Raw genomic sequence first — 14,884 nt, 5'->3', positions numbered from 1 at the left:
AACACCTTTTTTATTTTTCTTAAGTTCTTAATTCTGATTATTTTTATAATCTGGTTTTTATCAATTTGCAACAACAAAAATTCTCTATGTTTTACCTCTTTTAGTTGTCGACGCTTCAGAAGAAGAACGAAGACTTGAAAGACCTTCTCAGGATTGTTCGCTCGTGGACCGACCAAGGCCGAGATAGGGAACTGACTGAGAGTGAGAAAAGTCTAAGCACAGTTCAGGCAAAGGAGAGTGAGCTAAGCTCGGAGAAAGTCAAGCAGGAGAAACTGCTCTCCCAGGCCAAGTCAGATATTGACAAGCATAAGGTAGCGATATTGACTTCATCCATTGTATCTCTGGGTTGTGGTACCTCTTTCTTTCAAACTGCTGACGTTGAATTTTCACCATTTTTTTTTTAATTCAGAACCTATAATGTTTCTCTCGCCCCACGCCAGAGATTTTTTTTTGAAATTTAAATGTATCTTAAAAGAAACTAAAATCTGTCTCTTTTTTTCCTTTTTTTTTGTCTATCATATTAGGTAGCACGAATAAATACTATTTGTTTCCTAATCTAACTCTCAAGCATGGTTAATTTATTCAGTTCTTATTTTCAGAGCTGAGACAGGTGCCAAAATGGTGAATATCACCTAAAATTCTGCTTTAAATTTAGTTTATTCATCCTTTTATTTTTCATCTTGAGAAATACCATCACATTTAAGATTCCTTCCTCTCTTTGACTTCCTTCCTCCTGTCTCTCTTTCTCCCTCACCCCTCTCTTTCTCTCTTCCTTTCCCTTTTATCTTTCTCCTGGTTATTTTTCCTTCTCTAAATGAAAATAGTATAGATTTTATTTTAAACATACGTATTTAAAAAAACAACCGAAATAGATAAAAAGTGCAGTGGTTTCAGGTGCCGTAAAACTGAAGTTGATTGTCAGCGTGATGAGATAGTTCTTCTTTGTTACTAGTTCAGGTAATATGCTGCAAGTCTGTCTTTTTACTTTATGAGATTTGCCATTATCATGTGGTAGAACAGGGAAAATATTCACAGATTATGATTATTGAAGCAATTCCAGCAGGTAATTCCCAAGTTCTAGTGGTGGCAATCCTTGGTACAGGGGATACTGAAGAACTACCATATACAAGTTTCACGGAGCTTTCGTTTCCCAGTATAACTTGTATGGAACGAGTTGAAATTTTTGCCAAAGTGACTTATCTTTCATCACTACAAGAAAACTATGTTAGATAGAATTTAGCTAGTTTACAGATTGAGAAATAAAATTTGTCAATAAACATTGAATGTTGAAGGAAATCCAATAGAAATAGAAGTTGTTTTTTTCTAATCATGGATGATGTTCATCAGTGTTTTCTTGCTTACGTTCAAATTGAAGGCTGGCTATTATGTTACTCACGTGCATAGGGTTGGATTTAGACATGTGCCAAAGGAGCTTTAATTTCTGGTTGCGGGAATTTGGGGAATGCAAATATGATTTTTTTTTTTTTTCTCAATTATTCAGCTTTTGAGCTTCTGGCAAATGTATAATGAAAAGAATCAAGTTTGAAAGTTTGACAAGAAAAAAAGTTGGATGATACCACAGCTACTTTTTCTTTTGACAATTCACTGCACCACCAGGTGGGACTGAGACCGACACAGCTGTACATTCTCCTCCTCCACCCCACTCTGTTCAAAGCTGCGCTCCTTATTATTCCTAATCTGTTCATTGTCCATAAGTGTGTATGTGTACAATTTTTCTTTTTGAAAGGTAGGCTAAATTAGTCAAACTAGAAACATAAAAATTTTTGCGGGTGCATTTTGCAACCATGAATACGCTAAAAAAAAAACTGGTAAAACTGTAAAAAACTAAAAATTTGACGTCTTGATAATAAGATTGTGAGGGAAAGGCCTGATCAAAGTAAAGGCAAATTTTAGGTGATCAAACGTATGTACCATTTTGAAAGGACTGGAGATCCCAGGACTCTGCCCTTGCGAGTACAGGCAGGCGAAGTCAGGCTATATTTGCAAGGGCCGAGCGTCCTAGCCTATTTGTGAGTGCTGACAGCCCGAACTTTCAAATAGAGTTACTCAAACAAGTATAGGGATGTGTATCAGGGCATATTTGTGAAACCTGAAGGCAGAAGGGAATGGAGCGAATTGACCAAGCTAGTTTTTTCATCTTGCTCTGTCATATATTGTAATCATAACACACTTTCAACTCGAGTGTTCTTATTTCTCTGTCAGTGGAATTATTAACTATCTTTTTTATTTTAAAATCATTCTGTCAATTTTGACGTTCTTGGCTTGAATAGTATATTCTTCAATGAGTTTAGGTCTGTACCAGTCTTAACAGAAATCACTCCTATCCATACCTCCCCACTCTTGAGTATATATATATATATATATATATATATATATATATATATATATATATATATATATATATATATATATATATATATATATATATATATATATATATATATATATATATATATATATATATTATATATATATATATATATATATATATATATATATATATATATATATATATATATATATATATATATATATATATATATATATATTTACTCCTATAAATAGTTGGGTTTTGTGGGAAATCAGATAAATACCATGTTCCATCAAATGCTAGTCCTACCGACCCTCTGAAGCCCTGAAGGTGTCACTTTTTATGTGTCTTGTCTGACTTTTTGAAATATTTTCTCGCCTCCCTTTCTTTAGGTAGCCGAAAGGGATCTTCAGGATAATGCAAGGCTACGTCAGAAGAAATCTGAAGAAAAGAAGATCCGGAAAGAATGCGAGTCCCTTTCTCAGAAACACAGGAGTCGTAATTACCACAACCTTAAGTCCGAAGAAGATGATGTAAGCCGTAAATTAAATCATCTTCAGGCAGAGGTAATAAAACCGCTGTATGCTTCAAATCAAGTATGAGTCTGCATTCTTTGCACCGAAAAATGCACTAAACTGATCAATCTAGAAAGAGGAAAATGTATGCCAGCTAATTTTTGAACTATGAAAGTGGACTCGGGCTATGAAAACCCCCAAAAAAAACTGAGTATACCTCAAAGACCTTCTGAGGCTGAGCGAAAAGAGGGAGGTGACAAAAACTTGGCTTTTTGCCAACTGAAACACAAGAAAATCTTTCTCGCTTGTTGGTAACAAGTACAATTTGCAAGCTTTTTTGGATTGATGTGTGCCTGTTCCCTATGAAAGCTGAGTAGTTTTTTTTGTTTGTTTTAATATGATAATATTTAATGTTTAGAATGAAAAGGTAAAATTGAGCTTCTTTTGAATGATACTGAGAGGCTGCTAAAATGTGTGGGGGATTATTGGCCAGGCTTGCTCTTAAAGACGGGAAAACATTTGATGTATTTGACCTTTTGTGGGGAGTGGTGTGAAGGGTTAATTAAAAAAAATCCAATCGAACAAGGAGCTCTATTTTTAAGATAGTGGGAGATTTCAAAGAGGTGATCGGAGGATTTTCTCCAGAGGAAGGGGCTAAATGGAAAAAAGTCTTAAGAGACTCGTTTTTTTTCAGGGGGGGGGGATTTCCTGCCCAACCTCAGTTGAGACCTACCCTCCTATCCTTATGTATGATTATAGGGTTAGCAAGACATTTTTTCTGTTTAAAATATTTCGTGTTTTAATTGATTTTAATACAAGATTTTATTTTATAGCTTCAGGGGAATCGAGGAATTGTCACCACACTTGAGTCTTCCATCTCAAGAGAAAAAGCAGATTATGAAAAAGCCTATAGCACCATTCATAAAGAATTCAAAGAGAAAGTGTTTCAGGAAAGAGTAAGTTAGCATGGTTCCTTCATCCTAAATGACGAATAAATGTAAATTTTTGTTTTCAATTTATGTCTGTCCTTTCTTTTTATTTTGTGTATGCTTTATCAATTAATGTCGTTTTCCGATTGTAATGTAATCCTAATTCATAAATTTTTTAGCATCACTAAACATTGTTATTTTGGGTAATTGTTCTAATTTTGATCCCTTGCCAAGGTTCTTTTTTTTTCTTTTATCGTGGCAAAGAGTCAGTGATATTAATATATTTAATGCACTGCTTGTCATGGGTCCGAAAACCACCGACATGGTTTTTTTATGCAGCTATTTTTCATGATGGTATGAGACTCGAACTGTGATGAGCTAAACTAGTATTATTCTTTTTTAGTCCAATTTTTATCTGAGATTTTGAAAATATCAAAAATATTATATTCCTGTAATCTTGATCATTATGTGATTTTCCTTTTTGCTTTTGTCGATGTTTTGACAATGTTATAGTATGTTTGACAATGTTATATATGACAATGTTTTAACAATTGGACGATGTTATAAACCACATTTGAAAAAAAAACATGCCGTTGTCAGTAAAACAGTAATAACACTCAAAGGTTTTAGAGGGTTTTATAAGGAGGAAGGATAAGCCTACTCTTATTTGCAGTATCTCTGATTTGTAAATTTGTGTTAGCCTTTTGATATTGTTTCGTTAGGGATCTTATGACAGATAAAAACCCACTGTTCGAAATGCAAATCATTCTAGTTAAGTGCAAATCAGGCTTCGGCTTTAGAGGGTTTAGGGGGTAGCAACCCTAATCTTATTTGTGGTAATCCTAGTTTGTTTTAAGTTTGACTTGATTATTCATTTGAATTTCTGTTAGTTTTCGATTCATCAATGCATCCATAGCCGTATATGTTATCTTTGTCTTTGATCTGACTATTCCTTTTAGTTTCTAATTGTTTTCTATTTAATTGATTAATTTGTTGTAATTTCTATTCGGTTCTAGTTCTAACACTTATTGCAGTTTATTGTTTGCATGCTTTTGGTTATAATGTGCCTCTGTAATTTGCTTGAAAAACTTACTTTTTTGGAAGGTGTCTTTTAAAATTTTAAATAAAAATCAAAAGAAAACAAATAGTAGAGCGCTCATGATAGAGCTAAATCCTTGGCACACAAGAGACCACCTCTTCAGTAATTGAAACTGAGCATGCGAGTCTAAAGTGTATACATAATATAATGTACCAAAATTACAATTGCAATGACACTAAATGCCAAACTTGCATAACAAATCTGAGACTTCAAATTTTCAACTAAAAGCTTACAATTTTATAACTAAAATTAAAGTGTAATCCAATAGGGAAACTGTGTAAACTAATAACTAAAATTAAATTATAACTAAATGGGGAAACTTTGTAAAGCTCAGGTTAAAAGGAAATGATTATTCATTCTATAAAACACGTAAAGCTAATTTAAAATTCAGAGCTTGTATGAAAATTCAAAGCAGGGAAATCTCTGTAGGCTTTTGGTATATATTGAATAAGAATCACAGGTTTTCTTGTCCTTGGTCTTGTAATATTCTATCTTACTCAATATTAGCATTTACTGGTCCGTGCCTGATCCATCCTCATTCTGTGTATTTAGTTTTTCCTTGATGTTGGGCTGTCATTTAAGGGGAATGTTTCATGACGCAAATATTCAATTAAACAGTTCAGCAAATTTGTTGGAATTTATAATCCGTGAAATTTTTCAAAAATGGGTGTCCACTTTTTGAGACAAACTACAATTACAGAAAGTAAAATTTAATGGATATTGTGAATGTTTTTTCCCCTTGGTCTTGTAATATTCTATCTTACTCAATATTAGCATTTACTGGTCCGTGCCTGATCCATCCTCATTCTGTGTATTTAGTTTTTCCTTGATGTTGGGCTATCATTTAAGGGGAATGTTTCATGACGCAAATATTCAATTAAACAGTTCAGCAAATTTGTTGGAATGTATAATCCGTGAAATTTTTCAAAAATGGGTGTCCACTTTTTGAGACAAACTACAATTACAGAAAGTAAAATTTAATGGATATTGTGAATGTTTTTTCCCCTGTGTTGTACCAGTTATCAATGTCTAATAAAATGAATTCGTCTTTTAATACGTAATCTGTTTTGAAGTCGTCACAATCTATCAAATGGTTTGAAAATTACTTTTTAGTCGATAATAATGAAAAATTTAAGTTAAAAATGATATTAATGATAAGCGATAAAATATTAATGATAAATGATAAAATATTTGAAACGTTCCTTGTTGACTAATTGTCCTTTCAGGGATTGGATTTCATTGGAGGATTAATGGGTTTGCAAAAAAAGGGCGGGACAGGGGGCAGGTTTTCTTGCAATCACTTTCGACTCTTAAAAAGGGCTCTAGTATTTTGAGTTCCCGATTGAATAAGCCCCCTCCGAACTTTATACATGCACACTTTTCATACAAGAAAAAATAATACAATTTTCATACAAAAATAACAGTATGCTAGAGAAAATAGATAGAACCATAGTGTGGGGGGGGGCCTAGATCATATGCAGGTTTAACCGAGGGTAATATTCTAAGTTCGTTTTATCTTGATATTATCTAGATATTCGAGTTATACTTAGTCCTTATTTTTCTGGCAATGAAGATCTATTATGAATCGCAGTGTAATTCCTCATCTCGGTATTTATAAGTGGATTGAATAATTTCTTTGATGTTCTCTCAGAATCAAATTGGCCAAAAGAATAGTTCTTTTTTGTAAAATTCAGCTGAATCTAAGGCAGTGGCTCTCTAACTGATAGTCGCAGTATAGTCATTAAGGCATCATGGTATATTCAATTAAACAGTTAGGCAATTACACAATTATTAAAATATTCAAATAGTATTGTTCGAATTCTCGACTCTCTACATTTTGGGAAAAATATTCCATCTTTAAAAAAAGTAGAACTACGAAAAATGAAATATACGAAGGTAGTATAAGTGATTATTTTTCCTTGCTGTGCCAGTTTGTAACCTCAATAAAATTAATTTGTCTTGCAACATGACATCGGTTTTTTAGTCACCTATCACAGCCCATCAAATGGTTAAGAAAAACACTTTCGAGCAGATAATATTGAGAAATTTACATGGATTCAAGACCCATCTTGAGCCAAGGCCTTGTCTGAATTTACTTCTTTAGAAAAAAAAAAGTTAGCACCAAGCCGCCTGAGGCTTTTGGATAAACCTTTTGGATACAAGTGAAAGAAGAATATCCACTGGTAGCGGTGAAGCTCTACAAGTATTAATTCCATTTGCAAAGTCCTATTGACTGTTATGGTAATCCAAAGTAAGAATCACGCGAAAACCAGCATTGCACCAGAATTGACAATTGAAAATTTGAGAAGATGTGTGGTGAGCTACAAGTCCATGCCTCACTTTAGTCATTTTGATAGTGTAAAGCACTATCATGTTAAATAAATTATTTTCGAATTTAAAATTTTTATTGAATTCTTTTTAAACTAGCCTTACCACAGTAAAGTGCATTTCAACTACTTTTTGAATCTTTGTTGAATGCATTTGCACCACAACCAGCCTCGCAACTGTGACTATGGTGGCTGTAGAGGCTCAATATAAACATAAATTGTTTTATTTTTTTGTCGTTAAGTAAATGATCGCTTTTGAAAAGGTGGGTCAATTTCTCAAGAAGGTCAACATTCCTGAAAAAATAAAATTATGATGCATTAAGGTAGCCACGGAAAAGCCTGTTGTTTTTAGGGAGCTCTAATCCTAAAAAAAATGAAAATCTTTGGTATATAATATAGTGATCTTTTTCTTTGAGTTTACTATAAATCAAACATTTAATTTTTAGAAGAAAAAAATAGTTGCAAAGTCCACCATCTGTATAGTATGTTTATAAAGACATGTGAAGCTGTTTGAAGAAGATAAATCCACAGTGTTTGCATCGTTGAGATTAAAATAGTTGTGGCAAAATATCCCTTAGTCTCTAAAAGCTTTAAGATAGGATCTAACATCAATACTAGATAAGCAGCTGCACTATTTTTTGGTCTGAAATAAAAACAGATTTTCATCAGTAATGTTTTCTATGTTTTGATAAAGTCAATCGTAAAGAAAATTTTTGAAAACCTTGGAGGCATGTGATATTTTAGAATTGTGCCTAAAATCACTAAAATGAATACGGGTATGTATTCAGGAATTGAAGAAATAAAAGCAAGTTTTAAAATGCATGTGATGACACCATGAACAAGACACTGGGTTTGAGAGTGCTGTTATTTGGTAACTTGTTAAATATGTGTAATTTTTATCGCTCTTTAATTAATATCATAGCGCCAGGGTTGATCCATGGCTTTAATTGGGGTTTGGTTGCTGTGCGTTTCCCAGGAAAGATGTGACGGTGCAACACATGAAGTTAGACTAAAGAGCTTCAGCCATTGTTTCAGGATCTGTACTGTGAAAGATGTTTGACCAAGACCAAACGTGAAGTTCGATTTTGAATGGGGCTTGATTGCTATATGTTTCCCAGGAAAGATGTGACGGTGCAACACATGAAGTTGGGCTAAAGAGCTTCAGCCATTGTTTCAGGATATGTAATATGAAAGATGTTTGACCAAGACCAAACGTGAAGTTCGATTTTGAATGTGGCTTGATTGCTATGTGTTTCAAAGGAAATATGTGACCGTGTAACACATGAAGTTGGCCTGAAGAGCTTCAGTCATTGTTTCAGGATCTGTATTATGAAAGATGTTTGACCAAGTCCAAACGCGAAGTTCGATTTTAAATGGGGCTTGATTGCTATATGTTTCCCAGGAAAGATGTGACGGTGCAACACGTGAAAGTGGGCTAAAGAGGTTCAGCCATTGTTTCAGGATCTGTACTATGAAAGATGTTTGACTAGAAGTTCGATTTAAAATTATGTTGTCTCCCTGCGTAAAGGGCCTGTAGACCTCATATACAACTGTTTGCTGAGGAACACTTGAACAAGGGTAGAAGATCCTACAGTAATATCACTTAGGGATACAATACCTGAGGAACCTCAGTTGCTTTTGGAATGCACAAAAATAATATTTGTTGCATTTTCTCCTCTGGACGACACATCCGTCAAACAACTACGTGTTTGACGGATTGGTAATGCTGATCCATTTCTTTTCTAGCTCATCAAAACTTCCACAAACTCTAATAACAGTGATAGACTAGAGACTGTGAACACTGTTTAACTGTAACTGTAGATAATTTAGATTTTGTCTGTAAAATTAAAAAAAAAGGTAAAGGATACGGCATTAGACTTTACAGTCCCTACCGGCGGGGCTGATCTCCGTTTCTTGGCCCTTCAGCCAGGAAGTGCATTGGGGGGCTGGGGGCCAACCATCCTGTGCTTTCGCACACCCTTCCTGTTTACCTTCCCCAGATTTCTTCAGGTACCCATTTACAGCTGGCTCGACTCTGGCTAAGCTTACAGAGTCTCGCCACTGACCCCCGTCCCAAACTGAACAATTACGTTCCCTGGTATTCGAACCCACGTCCTCTCAGACAAAGGATCCTGAATCCAGCGCACCAATCCACTCGGCCAGGACGGCTTTGTAAAATTATAGATACCTTATAAACAATTTTCTGTTGCCTATATATATGTAGCCTCTCAGAGACCCAACTTCTATACGTATATTTTTTGGTCTTGGACATATTCAATGTTTTTTAACTTTGCATCAGAAGTCCTTCCAGATCTATATGAGAATGGGGAAGGGGGATACTTTACCCCGTAGACTCAGTTCATGAAAAAAGAGTTGTCGAGGTTTTATTCGCAATGCCTTTTGAAACTAACTGATATTCTTTTTTCTTATTCAATTTCACTTTGCCATGGAAAAACTAGTTTGGACAATCTCTTGTCTCCAGCTAATTCTTATGCATACGGGTTCTGCAAGTGGTGAATACAGAATGCAAGAGTATTCTGCAAGAATGAAAATATAACGTGATAAGTTGATTTATTTGTTTTTGTCATTCAATACTGTAAGTAGAATAGTTACTGTAGTTAAACTGTGTATGGTTATTTGCATACCATGAACATGGAATGTATTTTCTTTCCATGATGCGTTCTTCCTGTAGGACGAACCTCTAAGAAGTTCCTCGATGTAAAACGTAAATAATTTCTTGCACCATACTGTCCTTCCACGCGGGAAGTGTTCCTCTTATGCGTAAATAAAGTACTAGCAGCAACTATTACAATGATAAATAACAGCGTATTTTATGTCTATTTTTGTGTAATTTAATTCTTCGCTTGATTTGTACGTTGTTCTTTGATTGGTTGTCATTATTTAGGTGATGATTTTACAGGTATCTTTAAAATTAGGGAATGAGATAAAATTAATTTTTCTTTTTTATGTTTTATTTTAAGGTGCACTTCCACGCTATTGAGGATTTAAACAAAAACCGAGTTGCATTAGAATGGGCTATAGCGAAATTCCATGAAGAAAAAATGCGTATTATTAATAAAAGAATCAAACAACTTTGGCGAGAAATATACCGAGGGGTGGATATTGATTATATCATGATTCATACGGATGAAATTGACCCGACATCTGCTGGTAAGTATTTTATGCTACTCCTGGTGATCCTCCAATACTAATCTTGGGTTAACTCTGTCTTACAAGCCTTTATGTCAAGGGATTCTGTCTAAGGCTGAATAATTCATTGCAAAATATTCATTGACCCCCCCCCCCCGTCCATATTACTGAAAAATATATACTTAGATATATAATAAAGTATATAATATATATACTGAAAAACCAGCATAAGCATAACTTATACAAAAAAAAAAAAACTATGTATTATAGTATCACTAGATCAAAAACTACTTATAAAAGTTTCTGTAGCAAGCAATTCATTACATTTTCTACAACACTTTCTTTGATATTTAGCCAAACTGACAAAGCAAGTCTTATGAAGGGTGTGGTGCGGAAAGTGTGAGAAAAATGAATACTTTTAGAGATTTTTGCGGGTACAGGATGCTAGGATAAGTTTAAAAATAATGTTGACAAGACTAAGTGGCTAAGGGTAAGAATAAGTGTAGATGAAAAGGTGACGTTGGGTAACGAAAAGATCGATCAAATGGACAGTCACATTTACCTTAATATTATTATAAGCAAAGATGGTGAGAGCAATGGAGATGTTAATAGTAGAATAGTCTAGGCTCAGGGGGTTTTTTCACAGTAAAAAAAAAGTTTGGAAGAATAGGAAAGTAAGTCTGCGATATCAAGATTAGAATACTGGAAACTACAGTGATGACAATGGTCAGATATGGTTCTGAAACCGGGGCGCTCCAAAAACGGAGGAAGATTTGCTAGATGTTTTACAAAGAAATTGCCTACGGATTGTTCTTGACCCGGCTAACTGACTGTATATCAAACAGTAAGCTGTACGGGAAGTGTGATTCAATTTCGCTTTCAAGGGCTATAATGAAATAAAGGTTGAGATGGCTAGGACACGTTGTGTGGATGAAGGATGACAGATTGCCAAAGATTGTCCTTGTCGGCCAACCGTCTAGGACTAAACGGAAAGCGGCTCGTCTGCTGTTGAGGTGGAAGGATGTCGTAAAGAAACATTTAAGGGAAGTGAAACTTCCTGGGATGGTGTAAAGAGGGAGGTATTGAATAGATTGGCAATGGAGAAGGAGCGTACGTAGCTGTGTTTGCCGTAGGCGGCTTGGTGCTTTGGTCACTTGTTAGTAGCAGATGATACAAGCTAAAATAGAATACTGGGGAATAGATCTGCTTACCACTCAGTAATATAGCCTCTACCATATAATTAAATGGCATAGTTCTCACATCTAACGCATTTAATAAATAAAACTGTTGCTAAAAAAAAAGTCACCTACCAACCGCCGATCTTGATCTATAATTTGAATTGGCGAAAAAAAGCTTCCTGATTTCTGATCTTTTTTTTCTTTTCTTTTTCATTTCTTTTTTTTTCATTTCTGTTCTGTTTTTTTTTCTTTTTTTCATTAATTATTTGCTTACGAAGTTTTTCAAAAGGTCCCAAGAGGGGTTCTGCGCTCGTTTACCTGTATTTCAGTTTGCTATAGCCAGACTACAATTCATGATTATCTGTACATCGGTCTGGCTTTAATTTACTAACTTATTTAAAACGACTGTTTTCGCAAATGGTTGGTGACTCGTTACTGAACTCAGACTCGAAGCATACGACTTGGAATCGAGGATTAATGGACTGTTATCATCGCAGATAAAAATAATGATACAAATTTAAATAATTTATATTATCCATTAATTGTAAAGGTAAAGAATATGGCATTGGACTTTGCAATGCCTACCGGCAGTGCTGATCTCCGTTTCTTGGCCCTTCAGCCACGAAGTACAATGGGGGGCCGGCTATCCTGTGCTTTTGCACATCTTTTGTGTTTGTATTCCCTAGATTTCTCCAGGAACCCATCTAGAGCTGGGTAGACTCTGGCTGAGCTTGCTGAGTCACGCGACTGACCCCCATATTAACCAAATACCCAGCGATGTCTGTTCCAGACCCTTCTCCTCACGGACATAAGATTTAAAATCTATTGCACTACCTAATCGGCTAGGATGATCGAGTGGTTAATAATAGTGGTTCTCTAGAAGGAGACATACTAGAACAAAAAGAGAGATAATTTTTATAATGCTAATTTTATGCTTATTTCTATGGGTTTTTTTCACGTTTTGACAATTCATCCTTAGCTCCCCTCCCCTATATAACCTTACGTTATATAGAACATAAAATAAAGATTGTACCGTATGATTTCTTATTTTATTCTTTTTGTCTACTGTGATAGCAGTAACCCTGACAACACACCCTCACCCACTTGGGTATATGGGTCCATATATAGTCTATATTTTTATAATATTTTATTTTAAAAAGAATATTAATACTAAATATTAATACTATATTTTACTAATACTATATTTTTTTTCTTTTTTCTATAGATTGGTTGATCTGTTTTAACACCGGTTACTCTGTGTGGGATATTGGATGAAAACATACCACGATATATTAATTAAAAGCGTGAATAATAAAAGAAAGAAGCATGATAAAATATTAAATATAAATATGCTCCGTAAAAAATATTTCTTAGTTTTTATGATATTTTTGCGTACGGCCTAAGGCCGCTGGGGTGAATTGTCAAAAAGGCAAAAAAAAACTCATAAAAATGAGAATAAAATTAGCAATCTAAAAATGTCTCTTTTTGTCTCCTCCTGGAGACCTGTTATTCTTAACCTTTACTCCATCAATAAACTAAACAATAGCTTTAAGTAATTATAAAAACTACTGTGGGTAATGGTATTATGTTAGCATGACTGTCGAAAAGTTTCTGTGAGTAAATGCTCTAACTCGCTGATCAGAGTGTCAGGAAAAAAATTAAGTAGACAAGACAAGATCAGTCAGGTGATCTCGTCAATCAACTTAAGCTCTGCCATAAATTATTCTCACTTTTTCATGACAGTGTTCTGAAAAAGAATAAGAAAAAATCTTCATTGGCTATAGAATCCTTTTCAATAGACTGTTTCCTTTTCAGGAAGTGAGAAAAGACGACAGCACAGTTACAAAGTCGTCATGTTTAAAGGTGATGTAGAGCTCGATATGAGAGGGCGTTGCAGTGCAGGTCAAAAAATGTGCGCCTCGATCATAATTCGCATGGCTTTAGCAGAAACATTCAGTGGAAGTTGTGGTGTATTGGCCTTAGACGAACCGACCACCAACTTGGATCGAGATAATATAGAAAGTCTCTCCAGAGCACTTACAAGGTTTTTACTTTTTTTATACAATCAAGGTCGCCATTTGAGGGGTAGTAGGTCAGTTGCCCATCATAGATTTTGAAAATACCTGCTCTTGTGGCTTGATTAAAAAACTAAAAAACTAAATCCCCCTCCTACGCTCTGAAAAACACCTTTTATTTGTATCTGTTTTTTTTTTTTTTTTTTTTTTTTTTTTTACGAAAAATTCTCCTCTCCTCCCCTTTACATTATTTTCATCGGAACTATTCACATCGAACATCGATAAGAAATCAATAAAATTTACTATTTCAACTTAAATGAAAACAATGAAAGAAAAATCTAAAAAGATGATCGGTTTTATTCTAATTTATGGCTTATGACTAACATACGTGCACCAAATAACGCTGAGATAGATTTTGAAAATACCTTCTTTTGTGTTTTCATTGAAAAAAAAATCCAAAAAATCTAATCCCCCCCCCCTCACATTCTGAGAAACATCTTTCATCTGTATCTACATTTTTTCTTCTTTTTTTTTACGAAAAAATCACTCTCCTCCTCTTCTTTACATTATTTGCATTAAAACTTACTAATTCTCCCAGGGATTACCTACTTTTTGTTTACCCTCAGATGCATTTCCAAAAATTATATTTTTAGCAACCTGACACCATTCAACCCTAAAAAAGAACCAAAAAATTCTAAATCTTTCTTTTATTATAGCCTAAAAAAGTGGAATTTAACCACAGGATTCGTACATTGTTCGTTAGATCACCCATCAAACTACTACCTAAAACTAATGTATCTTATTTTCTCACTTTTTCCAATAAAGAAAAAAAACTTTGCGCCTTAGCTACTCTGCTTTTTACTTTTTTTGCTATTCAGTTGATGAACTTTATTGCCTAGTGTTGCCTCTTAATGCACCTTTTTTTGGTTCAAGTTACTTAGTCTTCTCAAAATTAAGACTAATCTCCTACCCTGAACTTTCAAAGCCTCAAAATATTTATTATTTTGCTAAGATTTTTATCTAAGACACTTGAATCATTGATACAAAAGATAAATAAATGAAGCTTTTACCTTTTAACTTGGTACTACAAGATACAACCCATTCTATCCCCTGATTCCACCGAGTTAACTTATAACCTCACTTCCTATCTAAACTGCTAAAGTATTTTTCTAGTATATATCTAGAGTGTTACTCATCCTTTTCAATTTTAAATTTAACTGGAAATATTTATTCTACCACAAACCACACAACCACAAACTAAACACTGACCGGCATTAAGCCTCTGATTTTCCTTTTAAATCAATCTATTCATTCTTAGAATTTTGCTAGAGCTCATACC

The 14,884-nt window shown here is 34.3% G+C and overlaps 1 protein-coding gene across 2 annotated transcripts in view; it reads left to right on the top strand.

The window, feature by feature from the left end:
- LOC136025214 (DNA repair protein RAD50-like) overlaps nucleotides 1-14,884 on the top strand; it is a 117,436-nt gene that overhangs the window by 94,286 nt on the left and 8,266 nt on the right. For both annotated transcript variants that reach the window (XM_065701029.1, XM_065701030.1), the window contains 5 exons: nucleotides 105-311; nucleotides 2,725-2,898; nucleotides 3,681-3,803; nucleotides 10,184-10,373; nucleotides 13,346-13,574. In XM_065701029.1, the coding sequence (XP_065557101.1) occupies nucleotides 105-311; nucleotides 2,725-2,898; nucleotides 3,681-3,803; nucleotides 10,184-10,373; nucleotides 13,346-13,574 (923 nt within the window). The remainder of the gene's footprint in view (nucleotides 1-104; nucleotides 312-2,724; nucleotides 2,899-3,680; nucleotides 3,804-10,183; nucleotides 10,374-13,345; nucleotides 13,575-14,884) is intronic.

The sequence above is a fragment of the Artemia franciscana genome, chromosome 3 (assembly GCF_032884065.1).
Source record: "Artemia franciscana chromosome 3, ASM3288406v1, whole genome shotgun sequence".
Lineage (NCBI taxonomy): Eukaryota > Metazoa > Arthropoda > Branchiopoda > Anostraca > Artemiidae > Artemia > Artemia franciscana.
Note: the sequence above shows the minus strand (reverse complement) of the source record. Positions and strands in the feature narration are given on the sequence as shown.